This window comes from Chamaea fasciata, unplaced genomic scaffold (genome assembly GCF_029207755.1).
Source record: "Chamaea fasciata isolate MVZ Bird 193981 ecotype frontalis unplaced genomic scaffold, bChaFas1.0.hap1 SCAF_1, whole genome shotgun sequence".
In the NCBI taxonomy this organism is placed as follows: domain Eukaryota; kingdom Metazoa; phylum Chordata; class Aves; order Passeriformes; family Sylviidae; genus Chamaea; species Chamaea fasciata.
Genome location: NW_027094086.1, coordinates 51,531,501 through 51,554,050, shown reverse-complemented (window position 1 = coordinate 51,554,050; position 22,550 = coordinate 51,531,501). Strand labels below are relative to the sequence as shown.

At 39.1% G+C, this 22,550-nt stretch overlaps 1 protein-coding gene across 6 annotated transcripts in view; it reads right to left on the bottom strand.

The window, feature by feature from the left end:
• PTPRM (protein tyrosine phosphatase receptor type M) overlaps window positions 1–22,550 on the bottom strand; it is a 440,953-nt gene that overhangs the window by 15,967 nt on the left and 402,436 nt on the right. For all 6 annotated transcript variants that reach the window (XM_066183184.1, XM_066183199.1, XM_066183217.1 and 3 more), the window contains 6 exons: window positions 19,093–19,190; window positions 6,723–6,839; window positions 1,872–2,026; window positions 1,406–1,541; window positions 677–826; window positions 34–207 (listed from right to left, as the gene is read on the bottom strand). In XM_066183184.1, the coding sequence (XP_066039281.1) occupies window positions 34–207; window positions 677–826; window positions 1,406–1,541; window positions 1,872–2,026; window positions 6,723–6,839; window positions 19,093–19,190 (830 nt within the window). The remainder of the gene's footprint in view (window positions 1–33; window positions 208–676; window positions 827–1,405; window positions 1,542–1,871; window positions 2,027–6,722; window positions 6,840–19,092; window positions 19,191–22,550) is intronic.

Here is a 22,550-nt window from a genome sequence, read left to right as displayed (position 1 = left end):
CCTTTTATTATTAATGATGTGGTGGAGACTTACATCCATCAGCGCAGCGTTGATGTAGTTACTGCTTTCCCCATCTATTGTGATGAGGAAAGGCAGGCATCTGTCTGGAGGCAGCACATCCATGCAGCGATTCTTCTCATGGTTTCGCGGCAGAAGCGCGATGCTGCAGTCTTCAACGCGCAGCGTCGGAGTCACCATATTTAAAGTCTTTCAAAGAGAGTAAACAATGCAACAGAAAAAATTAGCACAGTACTGAAAGCAACCCAAAATATTTAAGAGTAGATCAGTTCAGCATTCAGTTTCAGTGGGAATCAGTATGCAGAGAAATGAAAACACATCACAGTCAGCAGGGTTTGGAAGCAGAGAAATCCTGGAAGCATACGATCATGAAAAATAACCTCAAAGACAGCTGCAGAGTAGCCTGCCTTCTGGAGAAAGGACAGTGGAAGGATGGACATACTCCCCTTGAGTAAAAAGAATATTTTACTACTACCCCACTGCATTATTTCATGATTCAGCATAACTCAGTAGAGATGAGTGACATGTTATTTTTCCCTTTTTTGCAGTCTTTCCCTCTTAGACCTGTTACAAAATTCATATGGCTATAAAAACTTCAGCAGAAGTCTTTAGTATAGCTGAAGTCTACAGCTTCTAGGCAACGTAAGCCACTACTTACCCTAAATTCCTCTTTGATCTGGCTTGAATTTGTCTGAGGATCTAGTTTATTCATTTCATAGTAAGCAGACCTAACTTGAGAAGCTGGAATAGATGTGTCCCCGCAAAGACAGGCTTCCAGGATAGCATCATGGATGAATACATACTGTTCCTGGCAAAGTAATTAAAATAGATAGTTACTGACATGGAATGCATAGACCATTAGTATTTTGGTAAATAAAACATAGCAACTAATATGGTTGCTACTTCTCTCTTCAGTTTACCAGCACTGAAGGAAGACCAGAAGCAACAACCACAGTTTAAGAAACTTTATCTCACTCATTCAGAAAAGAATATATAAAGATTGGCTTAAACTAACTTCAAGTAGTTAGAGAAGTGCAGTAACACTCCACAACAAAACTCAAAATGTTTCTGGTTTCCTCATTCCTCTGGGAAGTTTTGTAGGTGTTCTCATGAAACTAAGCCTCAACAAGATGTACTCCAGATGAATCCTTCCCAGAGAGGAAACATTCCCGATTTTCCTTACTTTTAAAGAAACATTGTGAACCTCCAGTGAAGCATAACTGTGCACTTGTTTGGTCAGGGGTTCTTCAGGTTTGTGTGGAGATAATTTTCTGCATGTGACAGAGTAAACTGCTTTCTGGAGTTTACAAAGTTCAAAAAGCTCCACCTTTATGGGCTAGAAGAGTATTTTTTCTTGCAAAGCTGTATTCCAGTAGATGAGCAATACCTCTGTCTGCACCATGTTAACTCTCCGAGATCGAAGCTCTCTCACGCAGTTGTAAATGTCTACAACGCCTTCTCGTTCTGCCATATCTAGCATGATGTCAATGACAATGAAGCATCCAGTTCTGCCAGCACCAGCACTGAAGTAGAAGAAGAGCATAGTTAATGTGCAGCAGTGCATCGGAAATGTAAAATGTGTAAGGGTTCATCTCACAGGTACTTGATCAGTTGGATGATTACTGAAATTGAGCCAGGCATTTGCAGGACTTCAGGCTCTATTTTTTTACTCTCATTTATATATTGTATGTATGTTTGTTTTATATATGTAATACATGTATTCTTGTTTACAGTTACTTTTTGAGTAGAGCTCCAGTAGCAACCTGTGTGTGGGGAACATACAGTAAAGGACAAGCAAAAGTAGATCTTGAGTTTAATACAAACCATAACAGAGAGATTTGTGTTTTACCTACCTGCAGTGAACGACCAGAGGCCCAGCATTTGGTGGACTCTTGGATTTGACCTGCCGTACAAATCCCAGCAGGCCCGTGGCATGGTACGGGACACCATGGTCCGGCCAGCCTGTGAAGTGGAACTGACGTATTTCCCGAATCTCATGAGCACCTCTCTGTTGAAAAGACAAGGGTTGAAATCTTCAAAAGCCTGAGCCTTTCTGCAAAGCATCCACCCCCTACTAACACAATCTGTACGGACTGCTGGAGAGCTTCCTCATAGCAGGAGAGCAAGTTCAAAGGTTAGGTATCAACTGGTTTCAAAGCCTTCCAACAAAATTAAGTAAGTAAGCACTAGATTGGTCAGAAACTTTTAGCAACAAGAGAAATGCTCATCTCTATATTTAAGTAGTAGGCTGCTTTGCAAACTGTGGCCTTAAGATGCATGCCATGATCACAGAACAGGTCAGCAGCAAGGCTGAACACAGAGTACAGGTGACTTTTTTTCCCCCCACTGCCTTCCACAGGGGTTTTGCTGCTGACTTCATGGAACTACAGCTTCAGCATATTTTTCTTATGATTTGTCTTCTTCATTGGTCTGAAAGAAAAAGCTGAATAATAGGAAACCTTTCTGCACCTTCAATCACAGGGACTGTGTTTGTAGCCCTACACATGCTCACCCTTCAGGTGATTTGCCACAGTCTACACAAGGACATGGATAGGGTGAGACAGGTATGAATGAGAACCTGATTATGTAAGTAATTTCCCATGTGACTTTGGGGAGCAGTCTGGATATCAGAAGTGTGTATGCTAAGTTTTATTTTCTTACTGCTTGTATTTTCCCTTCCCCCTCTAAAAATGTAGCTGCCAGTTGTGGGAACTGACAGTGGTCAGAACATGGATTCTTGGGCTCCAGGCAGAATCCTGAAGCCTGTGGGAAAACCAAGGACAGATCTCTCTCAGTCTGGCCTGAGAAATCATAAGGATGAGTCCAAAATAACCTTGTACATATCCTCCTCCTGACATCTAGTGTTTTACCAACTTGTTTACTGGTAAAGATGTTTACAAAAAGGTGGTGCCCTAAAGGACCAATCCTATTCATTGTCACGAAACACTGCATAAATAGAATCTGTCTTTCAATAAATTTTGCTATAAGCCCTCTGAAGAAATCAGAGTTCTACCTGTTGTTACATGAGCCCTCCTGAATTGTAGCAATAGCCAGTGTTTTATTCTCATTAGAAATCCACAGACTGGAGGCCATCATGCATAGTGCATAACCAAACAGCAAAATGACGACATATCATTTCTAGGCTGGACTAAATGTCAACAGTATTAGTAACTGGTAGTTTACAGCTTTTCTTCTTAAAGATGTATTTCCTGTCTTGAGCTGGTTTGCATATAAAAGGTTTTATTCTCTCAATAAAAAGTAACATAAGCTTCTTAATTCACTGCTATTATGCATTAGTCTGGGATTTTCAGTGGTGGAGAAATTTTGAACATGCCAGTGCTACAGGACTAGAGAGGACTTGGAATATGTTGGAATCTTTGATGCCCAGAAAGCTCAGGCTGGGGGTCTGTGGAGACAGCACATCCGCTCAGAGGGATATCTCATCTCCCCTGGAAATCGACACAAAAAGGCAGGCAAGGGAGAGGATTAAGAGCAAATGAGGCAGTGGTGTGGACTGAGGAGATCATGGCCTTGAAACAGAAATGACCTTATATCCTAAAAACCAATTTTAAAACATATTGAAGTCCAGGAATAGACAAAACAATTTGCATTTTAAGACAGTCTAGCAAACACATTCGAATACAATTTGGTTCCTGCTCTCTGGGGATTTTAGAGTGTGTTAGTTAACGCATCTCTGCTACTGTAAGCAAGGCCTTCAACTCTGTAAATAGCTCTGCTTAGGTGAAGGTAGTGCCTCAAACACATTTATATTGCTTGTAACAACTGCCCATGACCCTCAAAGAAACAAAGATCTCATAGAAAAAAGCAATGCCATGACTATACAAGCTGAGGGCTGAAGTGAGTATCCCATACAAATTCTTCGTGCTGTGTACAGCTGAGATTTTCAAAATCAATTTACAAAAAACAAACTGCCCCTTCCAAAGCAATATGCCTGGCTGCTACACGGATCAAGTTATGTCCTGTACATCTTCTGCCTTAGCTGTGAAAAGGCTGTCTGTCAGGCTGACTGAATTTTAGTCTGTCATTGTTAACAGCTACTTAGGAAAGGTTTTGCATATGGGATACTTTTATAATGAGTTTTCTTATTTTATCTACAAAGGAATGATTTTCATATCTCGCTTTCCTGCTGGTTTCTAAACCCAAAATAGCACACAACTGCACGAATCATAAAAGCATATGCTCAGCCGGTGAAGACTATACAGCTGAAACAAACAGAAAATGGTGTACACAGCTAAACCCTAGGATGTTAAAAATTTCTACAAAAACTTCTGCTGCTGCTGTATGTTACTATTCATGTCTGACTTATTCATCTGAGTTTACTGTTGTGCTGCAAGGAAACTGCTCCAAAGGAACTGCTTATTCACACAATGCAAAGCATATCTAGGAAACAGTCTTTAAAATCAGACTGCACTTTTGGGTTCAATTTTCTCAGCATTATCCCCCTACTATTCAATATCCATTAAAAAAATTAAGTAAGTGATCAATTTATCTTCAAGCAAATCAACTTCTAAATTGTACTTTATGAGCAGGTATGAGATGTTCATCAACAAACAGAAAGCATGGTCAGAAGGGACTAGAGGTCTTTAAGAATTTGATTCCTCTGATTTTCTGAACATCTCTGAGGGAGCTGCAGACTGCAATTAGATCTTCCTTATCCCTCCTCCTCATCTCTACCACAAGGGATGAGGCCAGTTCTCTTAATTCCACCCTTGCAGTTCATATGTGCTAAATCTTTTATCATTCTGGATTTCAGATGCTGTCCCCAGAAGTCACCCTGTACTGACACAGGGGATTAGGCCACCTAAGGCACAGAACTCTGCAATTTTTCCTGTTGAATTACTTAAGTTCCTGTTAGTGAAATCTGCAAGTCCTTTGGAACAGAGGCTCCAGTGTTAATTGAAAGGCTCCACCTGTCACTTAGTAATATCTGCATGTTTGGTTAGGGTGCTCTCTGTCTCATCATGCACCTTGACTTAGGGACGGTGAAAAGTATCATCCTCAGTACATCAAAAATATAAACTTGAGAGAATTATGGTGAGAGAGATGAACAGACTTGATGTTCCAGTACCACGGGAGGAGTTAAAAAATATGGAAAATAGAGTAAAAACAAATGTACTTTTCTCAAACTACAGTGACACTGCTTTTAGAGGCTTACTGAAAAACTACCAACTATTAAAAAGCAGCATCTAAAAGAAATCTTTTCAGATGGAGATTTTTAAAAAGAAATAAAATGTTTAGTGCCTTTTATCTCTATCTGTTCTAATGCACTTATTCAAGACGGTTTGGTTATGTTCAACTGTAAAATCCTCTAGGTCTTTTCTTCAGTCCCAGTTAAGAAGCGAAAAGCTAACATCAAAGCATGAGCTTAAAATTTGCAGAATAGAAATCAACCAGTGCTTCATCTACTTCAAAGTGTAGCCAACGTTTCTCATCTGTTTATTAAAAATACCTAAATGCAAGGAAACAACAGGCTTGAGTGAATTCAGTACACAGTATATGTATAATGGTAAACATGATACAATATTTCAATTCATTCAAATCACATAATTCTATTATCATTACCCTCAGGTTGCTGTATTGATGCATATTTAAGTATTAGATTGAAGAATAAAATGGGAAAAAACCCTAATTCCTTTGTTACTCTGGATGTGTGTACAGAGACCCTGTGGGACAGTCTTTTTGGCAGTTTCAGGTGCCTGGGTGCAGGATGCTTTGATGCTAAAAATTACAGTCTTCAAACCCATAAATGAATACTATTGCACTGTTAGAGAGAACCAATAAATCATGGGTACTGCAACTAAATGAAAAGAAGCTTCCTAAGCTAATTACTTGAAAATCTACTCATGGTGATGGAGCATTACTTCAGTGTCCCATTAGGAATATCTAGTCTTACCAAGGAGGCCCTTTCCTTGGTGTTCTGCAACTCAAATGGGTCCTGACACATAAAATTAAAACATTTCTGTCCTTTAATGAATACTGAATGAAACTGCTGAATTGACACAAAATGCATGGTACACCTCACCATTGACCGACCCTGCCTGTTCTTGCTATCAGTGAGTACCTAATTTGTTATTTGTATGTTTTCCATACATTGCATCTGGGGAGCTGCAAGTTCTACAAGCTACAAAGCACCAAACAAATGCATGGTATTATTCTAACAAACAGTAATACAACACACTGATTGGAACTCTACATGTAAGGACAGATTCCACATGAAAAAGGAAATTGCCTTGAGAAGAACAGTAATTTGTTACAATTCTGTCTCTGCAAACCAGGCACACCCCGGCCCAAGAGACAACCGTATTTTCCACCACAGACTGCTGAATAATGTTGCATGCAGCCTCTGGTACAGACAGAAAATGATTGTGGGGAATGTATGATGGGAAAGCAGCACAAATGTGTTTTTCAATTGATTGCTGGGAGGGAGGCTTCGATTTCTCCAAGGAAAGGAACATCACTTTTTCTAACTCAGGCAGGGGCCAACAGTGATGAAAAGCACAGAATAGTTGCTGCATTTGAAGAAGCAAAACACAGATTACCATAAGAGGGCGGCAGTCGTTTACCCAAAATACCTACAAACCCAGGATGTCAGTCAAAAGATTTAACTTTGCCTTGTTGAATCTGTGTGTAAGTTATTTTGGCAGATACCACTGTATTTAAGAAAACGTAATTTGGAAACTTACCTTTTCTACAGCAAATGTTCGAATCACATATTCAGCCAGCAGCTCTGTTTCTATTAGGGTAACTTTAATGTCTTTATATATCTCTGTGTCATCTGGCCAGTATTTGCAGCATTTGACCTTTAAAAGATACAGAAGAAATTAAGGTTCATTTATTTTAGAAGGTTCATACAGAATCCATTTTGGATTCTGTGCAATGATTTCTGATATAAAGTGCAATCATGCACAAAACAGTCACATTTTCTGCATGTGGAAATGCTTAAATGTTTGAGGGACATTGCCTCTTCTCTTTTTAAGATGGCTTTCAGAGTTCCACATGAGCTTTGTGTTGTGCTTAGTGAAGTAAGGCAAATTTGTTAGGAGCACAAAGGATATTTATACCCTGCACAGTTCAGTTATGGTAACTGTTCATTTCCTGTGCCTTCCAAAGCAGAGTGTGCCCAGAGGGACAAATAACACCAGAAGTTTTTTTTTCCAACCTCTACTGGTTGATTTGTCTTAAAAGTATCTTTCTACCTCCTAAAATAAAAGTGTTTTGCAGGCAGGAAGGAGACCTCGTTGCAGTTCACAGCTTCCTCACGAGGGGAAGAGGAGGGGCAGGCACTGATGTCTGTGCTGTGGTGACCTGTGGCAGGACCCAGGGCAGTGGCCTGAAGCTGTGTCAGGGGAGGTTTGGGTTGGGTGTTAGGAAAAGGTTCTTCACCCAGTGGGTTGTTGGGCACTGGAACAGCTCCCCAGGGATGTGGTGACAGCACCAGCCTGACAGCTCAAGAAGCATTTGGACAATGCTTTCAGGCACATGGTGTGACTCTTCAGGATGGTGATGTGCAGGGCCAAGAGCTGGACTTCTACAATCCTCGAGGATTCCTTCTAACTCAAGATATTTATTGTATGATACTCTATTTTTAGAAAAGCACCTGTTTTCTTAGATTAACTTTCCAAAGGAACTGATGGGAGGTCAAATAGCAAAACTCAATGCTTGATGTCAAGAGCTAAGGTTTATGCCTAGGCTTTAACTATTATAACTCTACATAGCTTAACTATTAATTCACTAAATAACTCCAAACATTATGGGTAGGAATAATTTCACTCAGCTCAACCTAAACTGCTATTTTTTAAAAGTGGGTGGTTTGAGGACTGTATATGACAATGTAGATAGCTGACAGACTTAGGAATTTCCTCCTCCTTCCAATTTGTGTGGACAAAGTGGTGGGCTGGGAAGCTAACATATTACTTACATCTCTCTTTTACTCTGCTTTATCATGGTAATGGCTATGCTATCACCACTGCATCTGGCCATCATCCAGTAGTGCAGTACGTGCTAGGAGTGGCATCTGTTATACATCTGCTGCATGGAACAGTTTCTCTCCTTCTCCCACCAAAGGGAAAATTTAAAATTGATCTTTTACTACATGTAAGTCTAGCTTACCTAAAGATGCACTTAAATGAGTCAGGTAAAAAAAAAACTCGAGCACTTTAAATATTCAATGGAAAACTCATAGGAAAAAATCAAACTTCACAACTAATAAGAGTATTTCTCAAACCTATTTTCACACAAAAATATTTGCATTACTACCATGTTTAATCCTGAGCAAAAGGTAAAACAGATGAACGTGTGTATAAGCATACAGTGAAAACTATAATGTAGGATTCAAATGATTTATTTATACAAATTCCAGGTTCAGTAAAGAAAGGATTATGCAGAGGGTCAAACCCTGTCCTGTCAAGAAGAAGAAAATACATTGTCTTAAGCATTTTTTTTCCAGAATGCAGCTGATAATTGTGTACAATCCTTCTTTACGGTCTGTATGGATGGGAGGTCTTGCCACATCACAGAAGTGACATTGGCTGATAAAATAAAAAGTTTGTCCAGGCAGGGTCATTAGTTCTGGCCCTTTTTCTGACTCATTAGCAGAATAAAATTTAAATCTGAATAGAACTGAGTTGAAGGGCTGGCAAAACACAGCCCCACATCAGGATCCTCTTCAGAGAAAAAGAGTAGCCTGGTCAGAAGCCCTGGCTTCCAGCCACAAAATTATACAAGCATCCTAATAGCTTGTTCCTGCTTACACAGCTGATGAAAAGCTCCTGCAGCAGAGCTAAAGTTCAGGTAGCTTTATAAGCAGGTTTTTATTTATTTTTCTGTGCTTGTCTTCAGACCTGGTAACCGCATTAGTATTGACTAAAAAAATTGTTTATAGTCTTCACATTTCATCTGGTATTAAGGGTGGTTTCAGGATGACTGGCAACACCAGAGTTCCCTTCCATGGAGAGAGGCTTGGAGCTGGGACCCTGGACAGTGCTCATCACTCCTGTAACAGGGCAAGGGTAGCAAGACTGATCCCCCCACTCTCAAGAGCCAGAAAGCTGACAGGGTGCCAGAGAGGAGGAGAAGGATTCCAACAGCCAAGGACCAAGCTGAGGGTCATTCCCAGGATCCCTAACAACAGGATCTCTGACAAATGAGTATTCATCTCTAAAACCTATCTATCCACTGTAAGCAATGAACAAACATTTCAAAAGCATTAAACATTGCTGCAAGCAGTTTAGTAGTCACTGCTGCTATCTATTGTTGCATCTACTTGACATTCATTCAGATCTTATCTTGTTCAGATTTATTTCCAAAAACCCTCTCATAGAAGCTAAGTGAAGCACGTTGAATGCTCATTGTTTTGTCTGTGTTGTTAAAATAATCCAGAAAATTCACACTGTTCAAACCCCTTACGCCAGCAGACTGACCCTTTTATAGTCATTGCTAGAAGCTCTTTGAAACAGGGTTTTCCCACCTATGGCTACGATGACTTTTTGACTCTTCAGGAAGAGCGAGACAATTCACACTGCCTCTGGGCTGGAGCAACATAATGACAATCCCTTCTGTGGAGCTGATTCCCTTTGCCTGCCTGTTCACATATCCGTTCCATAGGTGGAACCTGAACCACACGGAGAGGGGCCAATGCACGCACGAAGGGAGCAGCTGCAGCCGTGATCCCAGGCACAGCACTGCTCATCAGCACGATTCTTTGTTGCTAAGTTTAGCCTTGTTTCTTTCTGATGGGCGCCTGCCATCCTTGAAACAGCTCTAGTTTAGCAAAATAAACAATCGGGGGAGGGGGGAGTTGGGAAGGGGGAAAGCAACCTTAGCTGAATAAAATTGCTCTTTCCTTGAAGGAAAACATGCCTGTTTTCCTCCTGGTAAGTTCAGACTGTCTGGATTATGGCTAAGAACTAGGGACAATTCGAAAAGGCCAATTTAGAAGAGCACAGTCCCCATGTTTTTATGCCTCAACCGCTGGATTTGATTCCACTCTTTTTTAAACCTTATTTAAGATAATACAGTGGAATAATTAGGGAAGCACTGGGAGATGTTGCACAGAAGTTATAGCCTTTTGTGCCTCACGCAGCTTGGACCCGCCGGGGATTTCTTACTCTGCTGCACAGGGAATTTTGGGCACAGAGCAGACTGGAGCCGAGCAGAAGGATCTGTGACAACACAATTTCCTGAAAACTCTCCCAAGTGGAATAGGGGTGGTAAAAGCCATGGGAACCATGCCAGAATTCAGTCAGAGCCACAGACTAACTGATGATTCACTCTCTAGCAGAGGAAAAAAGACCCAAACCCAACTTTATTTTAATTCAGGCTTTTCTCCTACTTTTGGCTCTTGTTCTGCAATGCTCTGCATGTGCTGAGCTCTGGACTCAAGAACTTCATGGACTCCTGGTGAACCAAAATTCAAGTAAATGCTTAAAGATCCATCTCCCATCTCCTCTAGGACCACCCAGATAAATGCAAAGGTGTCTTAAAGACAGAAGTAGATTGAGTAGTGTAAATAAAAATCATATTTATAAATGCTTATTGGATCAGGGCCTTTATTTGTACAAGAAAAGGCAATTGCAACAAAATAGAATATGGTTTTACTCATTAAATATGAGAAACACTGCTGGTAGCATATGCTAATTTTTTATTTTAGCATGGCTTTAGCTACCATAACTTGACGAATCTTTTCCATTTTATAAACATTTGGTACATGTTTTACAAAAAAGCCTTACTAACAGAAGGTTTAACTAAATAATTGATACATGCTTCCAGAACTGAATATTAAATGCACTAGATCTTTTTTTCCACACAGTTGCTACCATAACAGTAAATATCGTCCTCAAAGCAGAAAACATAATTTTGAAATCTCATCTGAGCAGAATTATAATTGAGAGTTTGTTCACATACACCCCACATTTATATCCTACCATCATGCCAAAAAATACAGATGTTCATCACAAGATGAGATAAGAGGATGATTGCCAGAGACATAATGAAAATGCTTGGGTTTAATCTATTCATCCCAAGGTACACTGTCCAATTGTTTCAAACATGTTTATTTTACGAATAATTTCAGAAATTGGGAGAAGAGAATTATCTACTTCCTCTCTCTAGTTCCATCCCTCAGTAAAATAGTCTAATGTGTGAGACTTAGAATTAAAAATGAAGGTGCAAAGTTGTTGTTGCTAGTTCTAAATATAACAAACAATGTAGGCTGTGGATGGCTAATGAACACCAATTGTGACTTCCAAAGGTGTATATTTAACCACTTGGCAATGTGACACATGTAGCTAAAGGCAGTAGGAAAGTCAGGACGATAATTCATTTACCTAGAATTCTGGAATAGGAGTACTATTACAGACTTAATATGTGAGCTGGCTGTGAAATACAGCCCATACAGAACAGTTTAAATAACACTGATTATTCAAAGTTTCCAATTTCCTTTGGTTCTGAAATATTCTTAGCAAAAGGGTGATATAACTGACTATGCCCTGCATGGATTGTCATTAGTGAAGAGTAGTATTATACATTCTAATTTAAAATTAATCCTGAACTAAGTAATGATGATAAGTCAGACATAAATTTTGAAGTGAAACGTCTTGGCTATAAAATGAAACAGCCAATCATGCTCACTGGTAAAATTTTTAACAGATTTTACGGATATAGCTCAGATAACAGATACTTCTATTTGGTTGACTTGAGCTAAAATAAGTATTTTTATTTAAATACTTCTCAAACAAAAAAATGTATGATGATATATGAACATTTTATACGTTATAAAACAACCTCTGTCAGGAGATAAAACCCAGTCTTCCTTTTTTTAAAATTTTCTTCTGTTTGCTTTTGAGAAAGTCTGTTATTAGTTTTGTACCTCATTCTACAGTTTTCTAAAAGAGGTGTGGAAGACTATTGAGAAACACAATTAAGACACTGTTTTGCACCATCAGATGAATGGGTCTCTGTGAAGTCAGCCAGAAGTCTTCATGTTTTTCACAGCTGTCAGGGTGGGGAGAGAGCTCTCCATAAATTTTACTAGCTAAGCCTAACTTCCTCAAGGGACGACTCAGAGCTGACATAATTCTCCACCTTCAGCTGCCCTAAGTTGCCTGGTGGGTGCACTCTCACTCAGCTTCTGCCCAGAAGAGCTGGCTTTCTAGACATGTCCAGCAGCAGCCATAAATAAAGGCTTTCCACCTGACAAAATGAGTGTGATTCCTTTGTTCTTAAGACTCAGGTATTCTGTTATCATCCCATCAACCTGGCAGAGTGGGTTAGATGAAATTAAGATGACAGGCCAAACCCATGGTGTGGCCTCCCTTCGACAATAAAGAAGATTTGGTCTAGAAGAGTTGCTTTAGGGTAAGGCAACCCAAGGTAAAGTTGTTACAGTGTTCCTGCCTCCATTGTTAATGCCAACAGAAGAATATGGATTGTCTCTGTTTCATTGCTTATGTTTAGGCAATTTTGTGCACCTCAGTACAGCCCTGGAAAAAGAAAGGCTGAGCACAGAACACTTGAGAAGACTGATCCCATGCCAAGATGAAGGATGGTTAGCTGGAGCTCCTCAAAGCCAGTCTTAATTCCTGACCCAACTGTGAAATCATGGGCCTATTTCTCAGATCCTGTGCTCCAAGGACCTGACGTGCCTGCATCGAGCAGTACAGCCTGTGCTCTGAACCACGCTTCCATTCCAAGAGCAGAATCATGCCATTAGTTGGGTAGAGAGCACCACCTACCTCGTGGATTGCCTTCTGGCTCTAAAACCTGATCATCTGATGTTAGCTCAGACAGCTCTACATGTTACTCTACTGGGTAAAGTAAAACTGTGTCAGTGCCTGCAGGATACTTCTCCCTTCACAGAGAGACTGAGCGATCATTTCAAGAGACTGCTGAGGTGAGGAGATTTGCAGTTATGAAGCCATTTTTCTAGCCCTGACATTTCAAGTAAGAACCTGAAGCCCTCCCTCTTGGTGAACTGTACCTAAAGTTGCAACCTACACCTTGGTGGTACTTCAGTTACTCCAGCAAAGGGGTCAGTGCATTTGTGTATCCTTAAACCTCCTTTGTTCGTTTCTCAAAGTGAATTATCTCAATTGGATTAGTAAGCATTAAGATATTAATCTGTGTTGATTAATATTCTTTGAAACATAGCTTTTACTGGAGATGAGAATACAACAATAACACTGAGAGCTGAACCCGTGTCTGCTCTGCATGACATGGGACAGTGCTGAATGTCTCTAGCTTGATGTTCTGTTTCATGATGCTGACATCGCTAACTTGCACATCTTTTTTAAAAAATTGCAAAGAGTCCTTCCTTCTCTTTCCTGAAGAATAACAAATTAATTTTTCCTTAAGGGCTCCTCCTCTGCTATACATAATGTAAACTTGTTAATTCTGGCTAAAAATCTAGAAAGATGAAATCTATTCTGATGACTAGAATGGTTCACTGACTTGAAAGATTAACAATAGTTTTAAATTTTGATTAGTTTTCTGTTTTTCTCATTGATATTCTGTAAAAGTATAAACTGTCCTCTATCCAGTAAGAGATACTGGAATTACAGCAAAAGTATAACAACAGAATATAATACCTTGTGCTTATGTACCATAAGCACAAGTCCCATTTTTGTGGGGTAAAAAGATTAGGAAAAAAAATTTGGTGGATGGGGAAGGATACTATTTATATATTTAAGAAGCTGGTACTAGAATTATCTTGAGAAAGTGAATGGATTCATATAATAACATTTCCCCTCTTATTGACAAAATGTGGTTTCTTTCTTTCAATAGAAAAGTTAAAATTAAACCCTAGTCACCAGTATGCATACAAACTCCTTGGCACACCTCCTAAGGAGCATTAACACCAGTATCCTGAATTAATTCCAGCGTAGGTAATTTGGCTTATTACATTTAGAGGCAGTTTCAATTAGACAGAGTGTTCTTCCATTTATACTAAATACAAACGTGCTTTTCGTGAGACATGCTGAAGAGTCACTGTGTTTCACCCCTGCAAGATCACAGTATTGAGTGATCTGAATCTCAAACACAATTTGAGCTTATCTTTGTTTATTAGAAGGATCTTCTGCATGGAAGATTCTCAAAACTTCTAAAATGTGTAAGTACAAACTTCATACTAGCTTTGTGATAAATTCTGTTTTCATTCTATGCATAGGTGCTAAGTCCATTTGAAGTTTCACAGTTTTTATGTTGCTGAAATTTCCTGTAAGGATTTTTTTTTTTTTTTTTTTTTTTTTTTTACTTTTAATCTGTTTCCTGTAAGAAGTCTTTGGACAGGGTTTTGTTTGGTAGTTTTTCTTGGGATGTCTAATCTCTGTCAATAACACAAATTATCAAGTAGATCTGAAGAAGATCTGGTTCATCATAAAGACTTTTGCGTTATATTTGTTAAGGAAACATATTTGAATCTGTTTAAGAAATGTCTCAGTCCCGCACATCCTGAGAAGCCAAAGACATGAACATACGACTGCTTAGGGGTGTGCCCACACAGCCTTTCCTAGGAAGAACAACCCTTTTCTGACACCATTTATCTTACAACAAGTAATGCTTTTTATAGCAAGCCAGCATGAAGGAGATAGTCTCCCTGTCCAAAGAGTACTGTATGGATCTCCTGGCTGTCATGTGGAACCCAATACTCTTTTAAGCATGAAAAGTCGGTCTTATACCCATTTTTGCAGAGAAGTGCCACATACATAACATGTCAAGCACAGCTCCAGGAAAACAAGCCAAGAAAAGTTAAACCACCACTGTATTCTACCTTTTTCCCTATGCAAATACAGCCCTTCCAGCACCTGGGAGGGAAATGTCACCTAGGAAGAGTGTGAAATGACTATCAGGAAAGTATACCACTCCTGAGGGATAAGATGGCAGGGAGAAGCACTTTGGGTAGCACAAAGGTGTGGGTGCAGGCATCAGGGCTGTTTACCAGCTCGTGGCTGACCTTTGTGTTGTTGTAGTCAACCTTGCTTCCTTTCACAGAAAGGGTCTTTTGTGTGCTTATTAACACTATTAGCACTGGCTGTTTTCTAATTCCGAATAATAATTGAGAAACTCTAATTACTGTAATTACTATCCTCCTGGAGTGAGGTTTTATTTTTTATTAGTATTTATAGTGATTTTGTTTGTGAATACTTTGTTACATTAAAAGCATGATAGACAATTGTAAGTCCTTGCAGTGCATTTATTTATAACCACCTCCACTGAATTTTGCCAGTGCATTTCAGCATTTATTAGCAGTTATTACTAAATTTCTTCTGCCTAAAGCAAGTGGGAGAAGAGAGTGACTACTGAAAAATGACAAATAATGTGACATGCCAAGTTAGATTCTGCCAACTAAGTATTAGCACCAACCCAACAAGAGTAAGATGGAGGTGACAGCTAGATGGCACAATTGAATATATTCTAAATCTTCCCGCCATGCCTCTTCAAGGAAGATAGAAATATTTCAATGTGTGCAAACACTGAAACAAATCAAGAACAACCTGAGAATTTGGCTGGTACATAAACACCTTGATCCCATTCCCATTGCTTTTCTGGGTCCTTCGGAGTTTGCCCTCCAGAGTGGTCTCCTGGAGTAAAAGCAAGATGTTCTTCTGTGTCTCTTTTATGATCACACTGTGTGATTGTAACATCATCACACTGCTGGATAAAAATTTTTGTTTCTTACAGAATAATCCACCAGATTATGCTAAATCTCACAGGTAAAGATGCTCCCTGAAATTATACTACTACCTTCAGTCGCTCTGCCACTTACACACGTGGGCATGGAGGCCTCTTGCATTATTATAATCCAGAATACATTACTTTGAAACATCTTGTTGTCACACTGATATAATTATATGAATCTTGATTCTTTTTTATGCTTTGTATCCGTAAGTGCGTGGCTTTGAAAATTCTGATTCTTGGATCATTACCATTTATAACTTGCCATTTTCTTTTTGTGAACTTCCTTGTGAGTGAAAAGTTGTTGATCCCAGCATGAAGAAGACAGAGACCTTTTTTCCAAGGTTGCTTCAAGGGCTGCTTATTTGTTCAGGTTTTTTTTTGGTAAAAGTTGTTATGTCAACGTAGGCCAACCTTAACTAAGAGCCACTTCATCATCCTTTATCAAAGAACTATTCATGCAACTCAGCAGTGCTTTTTCTAAATGACTGTGAGACCTCATTTAGATTTTTAATAAACAGTCACATTCTAATGAGGTCTTCATAAAACTGACTAAATATGTTTAGAAATCATTAGCTTAAATTATCAGTACAAAAGTCTCCTTGGGGAGCCCTGCAGATTTTGTGATAAGACTTCTGGCAGATGGATTAGTGTAACAGCGCAAGCTAGTTCTGAATTTCCACACAAGCAGTGTAGATGTGAGTGACTGGGTAACAGGCTACTAGATAAAGAGCTAAATGTCCCTCAGGTGGGTTCATTAAAGAGAGAAAACAATCAAAACACATTTCGGTGCCATTTAAATACCAGGTGCACAGCAGTCTGCAGGTGCCAGAAACATTGACAAGGGTCCCTCGCTGGAACACACAGGAGCTTAAAGGGATGTGTGGTTCTGACAAGTGTGCCTCAGATAATGACAGATATTGGCAGATGCACCCGGACCCTGCTGGAGGGTAATGCGGGGACTGAGTCATTTGCAGCAGGTGCCTGCATTAGGGACAGCCTCATGGTGATTCCTCCAGCAGCAATTAAAAAAAGTCCTGATGCATAATGCTCCAGGGCAAGGAGCAAGTTCCTAGCACTGATTTAATGACTATCCAGCCAGTCCTGGTAAACAAATACACATACGCCCCCTCAATGATTAATTTATGAAGGCCGTATACCGTGTGGCAAACGTTAAATTTTGAAAATTCCTGTTTCCTGAAAATGCAAAAGAATTTTCCTCCTTGGCTTACAATGGGTCAACACGGGTAAAAAGTAAAAATAAGAAACCCCTATAAATCTTATACCAGTGATGGCAACAGAAATAGCAAACCTCAAGTTTGGGAAGGTTATTAAGTTTGCCCTACAGGAATGCTACCAAAAGCCCATTAAAATCATTACTGCTCAAGGTGGCACAGAGCTTGTGTTAGGGGTTGTGGGACAGATGGTGTGCTTGTAATTTGCCTCCTTGTTGCTGATGATTCCAGCTCTGGGAGTGGCACAAAAACACGAATGGAGGAATGAGTGCATTGTTCTGTGGCTCATACAATTTTATTTCCATTAAAAGCTCATTTCAATTTCTGCTCTCTGATCTCACCTGTGCTGGCCTCCAGAGAAAGTGAGAACAAAGTCATTTCTACCACTGCCAGAAACAACAAAGCTGCAGATCTGTATCCCACTAGGACTCTTGCACCCTGAAGAAATCTCCACAGTGGCACAAACCATTCCTTGCTGCTGTGGGAATGTGCTGTGCACCTAAATGCTGTGAGCAGAGGCTGCCAGCACTGGCACCAAGACTGGTGTCTCCCTTGCTGACATCCGACACTTCACTCTAATTGGTGCTTCCAAATACTGACTTTGGGAAAACAGTATGTGGTTTCATGCAGAATGCTGTTTTTGCTCTCAGGCTTGTTTATTCATACCCTGAAAACATCCCTTTTTAAGTTGTTCACTTGGGCACTTATGAATGTGTATAAAGCTTTAACAAAGAGGTTTGCTGGAGAGCTTCCTATTCTTACAAATCCATCTGTTTTGAATTGATACGTGACCATCCAGCGATTTCTACCTTGTTCCTCACTCAAGGGACTGCGTTTTTAAAGCGGCCTCCACGATCCCTCTCTGTCTCTGCAATTAGTTGTACATGTGTTCCTGCAGCAGGTGTTAATTGCAGTCACAATCTCCATCTTTTTTACATCTAAAAATAATACTGGCACCTGATCTGTTAGCAGGCTTGAGCACACAGATATATAAATGCTGGGATTTATATTATCAGTTCACAAAGGACATATGGAAGAACAAACTGAGATGGTGAAATTGGACTTGCTCAAAAGGACTTAAACTCACACCACATAAACAGTGCTCTCTCCTAATGCAAATGCCACAGGGCAGTGGGGGTATCGGGTAGTGTGAAATTAAAAACATCATTTTAATTTCACTAGTGTGAAATTAAAAACATCTCTTAAAACCATGCTGCTCAAACCAAGATGTGTGCACTTGACTTCTTATTTTAACACTTTGATTTACAATAATTGCAGTAGTTCCCATAAAAGCAGAGGGATTTCTTTTCATATCGAATGAAAGCTATATGCCAAATTCCCAAGCAAATTTTCTTGAAAAAAAATCCCAGATGAGAACTAAGACAGCAGTACACATACAAAGTAGTAAATGAAAAGACTCACTTATTGACAGTTGTGTGAAACAAAGAAAAAGGTTCCATTCAATACTTGTTGAAAACAAAATTAGTCATAAGGACTTGAGTTGGAGGCCTACTTTTGAAGTTACCAAGCAAAGAAAGAGAAGTACACAGGATCAAACAGGTAACTCAAGTTTTCCTTTACTATCCAGCTCCCGAACATGACCACCTGATCAACGAACAGTGCACATATGTGTAAAACTAATTTTTTCTGATTTAGTCCAGAAGGCTTTCAGGAAGGAAAACCCAAACAAACCAGACCAATATAGACAAATATACCAAGAAGCAATTCCATAGTTAAACTACTTTTCTCAGATACCTGTTTGAGAATGACTTCCTCCCCCTCAGCCTTCCTTAAAAAAACAGAGGTGATTCCATACCTTGTCCTGCAACAAATTTACTGATTTTCTTAAGAGAAATGGTATATCTGAGATATGTACAAACATATGACACTTCCCCTCTTTGTCAATCTTTGCAGACTCTGCTGTAGAGAATGCAGCTTTATCAGTTACTTTTTCATTGTGCTAATGTTATCAAAGCCAAGCATCCAAGGAAAGTTTAAAAATAATTGATAATGAACCTCTCAGCACAGGCAGTCACACATATTTTATGTGCTATATTTAGTATGTAAGAAGCTTGTTGGTCTGTTATTTAATTGCAAAAAGCAAACACTTTGGACGCCTTTCATCTTTTTAAGTACAAAAAACACTTACCCTTCCCACTTCTACGAGATTAGTAACCATGATTATGCTGGCTGTGTTTTCATGCCATACCATTCTCCAGAAGTCATATATTGTCTCCTGCATTGGTCCTGAAACAATAAATCAAATGAAAGGTTACTACCTGAAAGTCTCATGATTGGAAGCTTGTCTCTGGGGAACTTTGTGAAACCGTGACTGTACACATATATTCATATCACCATCATCGTATTTTTCATTTAGGGTCGGTCAATTTCTTTTCTGTCATCCTACCTATCTGCATTTAAGTATTTTTCTCCTGAAATAGTATTCTGAACTAACTTTCTCCAGCACTTAGGTATTTATCTCCATAATACCCAGAAGTGGAATTATAAAAAATGGATAACATCACTCTTTCTTTTAGCAATCGGATGATAACCTAGGGAAGATGTATTTGGAATGAAATGAGCCTCAATGGACTATGTGGCCTTTCCTGGTTTCTAATATTTTTCTTAGTATACACTTTCCATCAAATTAGCCCAGCTCCTAAATTGTAGTTCCTGAAGTGAGACAGAAGTTATAGTTTTTTTGCTGCAGTGTATCACTTTGCTAAACAGTGGGGAAAGCAGCAAAGAAACCCGATGTGCCATGGCAGCAGGTCCTCTGCAGTGCTTTCCCCAACCTGTGTACTTCTGTTCATGAACACACAGGGCTTCCTCCAGCATGTGCTGAAGCTGGGTACCAACTCATAGGAAATGCTGCAGAAATGTAAAATGTTGAGAAAAAACCACATCTCTTTGTCTGCACCTGATACTGTCTGTAGCATACACATCTTACCCGTAGTCTCACTGTGCCACCCCAATTTTAAACCAATGCTTTAAAATCACTGAGCCAATACAAGTAAACAATATAAACTATAAGCTTAACATCCATACTGAATCCATTACTGAACCGTCACACTGCAGTAAACAATTAGGGGCTTATTTAGAGGAATGACTTAAATCAGCTAATTGGAGAACAAATGGATAATGTATTGGCCTAATGTTCCTCTAGTAAAGAAGCCAGCACTCTTCAAGCATTACCAAACCATACGGATTGACAGACTGACACCACTGACAGATTTGGGCAGTTTGGCACCCATGTTGTGTACTTCGAGCTCCCTTTGAAAATAAAATCTTCACTCTGAAATCAAGTATTTAGTGGAAAATGTAGTAATATATTATTACTGTATTGTCATGGCAGAGGGCTTGGACTAGATGGTATTTTAATATCCCTTCCATCCCAAACCACTTGGTGACTTTGTGACTCCATGATATAATAGGCAAGCCAAAACCGACTCACTAGCCAAGTGACATGACAGTTATGACATAACTTAAGATTTGAAATTTAAGAAAAAGGTAATAGACTAAAACTCTTGAATTTTTAAAAAACTGTACTTATTTTCAGCAATTCCAAAAATATATTTTTTCCACGAGTTTCATAGGTCTCCTTACGGTTTTCATTTCCTTATAGGTTTCCTTGAATTGCTTTTGTTGTTCATGTAACAGGAGAAAGAGACATTTAAAACAACAGGAAGCTATGACTGTTAGAACACAAGAAATGTCAGAAGGTCTTAAGAGTATAATTAACAGCAGAATCTAAAACTACAGTTTCTGAAATTACTAAATTCAAGCTGATGTTATGGCTGCAAAAATGAACACCTTTTTTTTTCTTCTTTTAATTAACAGCACAGAACAGGTGATACTTTTGTGAGATTTCATTCTGAATTACAAGAGCTTAATCTCCCCCCATCATATGGAAATTTACAGCAAGTATTTTACTTCTACCTAAGTGTCCTGGATATGTAATACAGTCATGGTCCAAGTGCAATTTTGAATGTCACAGTAATATAATTAGTATATATTATAGTGAAAATTTAGCTTGTTTGTGTTTTAATATTCAAGGACTCAATGTAGCTTTCTTTGGCAATTAAAGTCACGACAGCACTGGAAAGGTTTTGTGTCAGCCTCTCCTACCAATTATAAGGAATCAGAGTATTCCACTCACTGTAGGAAAATACTATCTCTGTATAGCTTTTTGCTTCCTCTCAAATCTGAAAAAAATATTCAGCTAAATTATTCCTGCTATTATCTTTCAAGGAGCATCGTTAAAAGTAGGATTAGGGAAAGGTGGTTTTCCACAGAGCAGTGTCCTGGAAAAAGCCAGCAAGTTCATGACACATTATTAGCATTATGCTTGATCAAGGACAAAAAAAAAAACCCAACAAAACAACACTACTGCTCCAAGAATCCTGGTTTAATGGAGAAAATCTAGATGGCTCCCCTTCATTCTGTCTTCATAGGACTGTGCGATGTTTCAATAAATTTAATCTGAGTATATTTTTGGTAATGCTACAGGAAAGTTAAGAAAAGATCTTCTGTCTGCAAAGGTCCCGTCCCCTTGCAAGAAGCCAGAATCTTTGAGAAACCGTGGGGTGATGTAGCAAGTTTCTTTATGTATTAATGCAGTTTTCTTTCCCACAGATTCACTTGAGATACAAGACAGTTGGGCCCTACACTGTAACAGTCATTCCTTTTTGACAGCTCTGGGATAACCTGCAACAATTTAATCCTTATTTCTTTTTTCCCTACAGACTGCATAATTTGTGTTGTGATTTAAAGATTCCTGCATTTCAAAATCGGAATTCACAAATTGCAGCTGGGAAGAGATCTTAAACACTAATTTATTCCTGTAGATTTTGAATTTGTCACTCTTCATAAAGAAAAAAAAGATAATAAATTATAAGAAAAAAAATCTTTATGAAAATTAACGTTTTTTTGCAGGCCAGAGAAAGAGATGAGCTATGACAAGTCCTTCAAACTTGATTCTAAGTGTACTTCTAGGAGAAATGTCCTATTCTGCAGTGCTGAGTATGCTCTTGTCACTCTTACTACCCAAATAAGACAATCATAATTAAAAGTGCTTGACAGGATTTCCTGCTCTCCTTTCATATTCTCATGTTTTCTTGCTTTTCGGGTACAATTCTTACTTGTAGACTCCAAACTTCTTTCACATTCAGGACACCGAAAAAAAACCCCCACCCCAAAACTTATCCTAAAGTCTCAGAAAGTAATTCTTCTACATCCCATTTTTCTTTTCTTCTTGACATTTTAAAAGATATTTTCTGACATATGAATAAATTATTACTTGTCTCCAGTGCGAATTGAAAAGCTTTAGAGGCTAGGTAGGTTTGTGGGATTTATTGTCCTGAAGAACTGAACAATTTGATTCCAGATACTCGTGGTAGGGATAGAAAGAGCCTATAATTGTTCTAAGCATCAGCTTAACAGATGTGTGCACAATAGGCAGAAAGGTTATTCTCAGCAGTTGCCCCTTTGCAGGAGGAGAAGGTCTGAAGAGAAGGTACTGTGCTACCCGACAGAAAGACCACGGCACACCCTGTTAGCTCCACAATACAGTACTTGGTTTCAAAGATCTTTGCTGTAAAAAAAAGA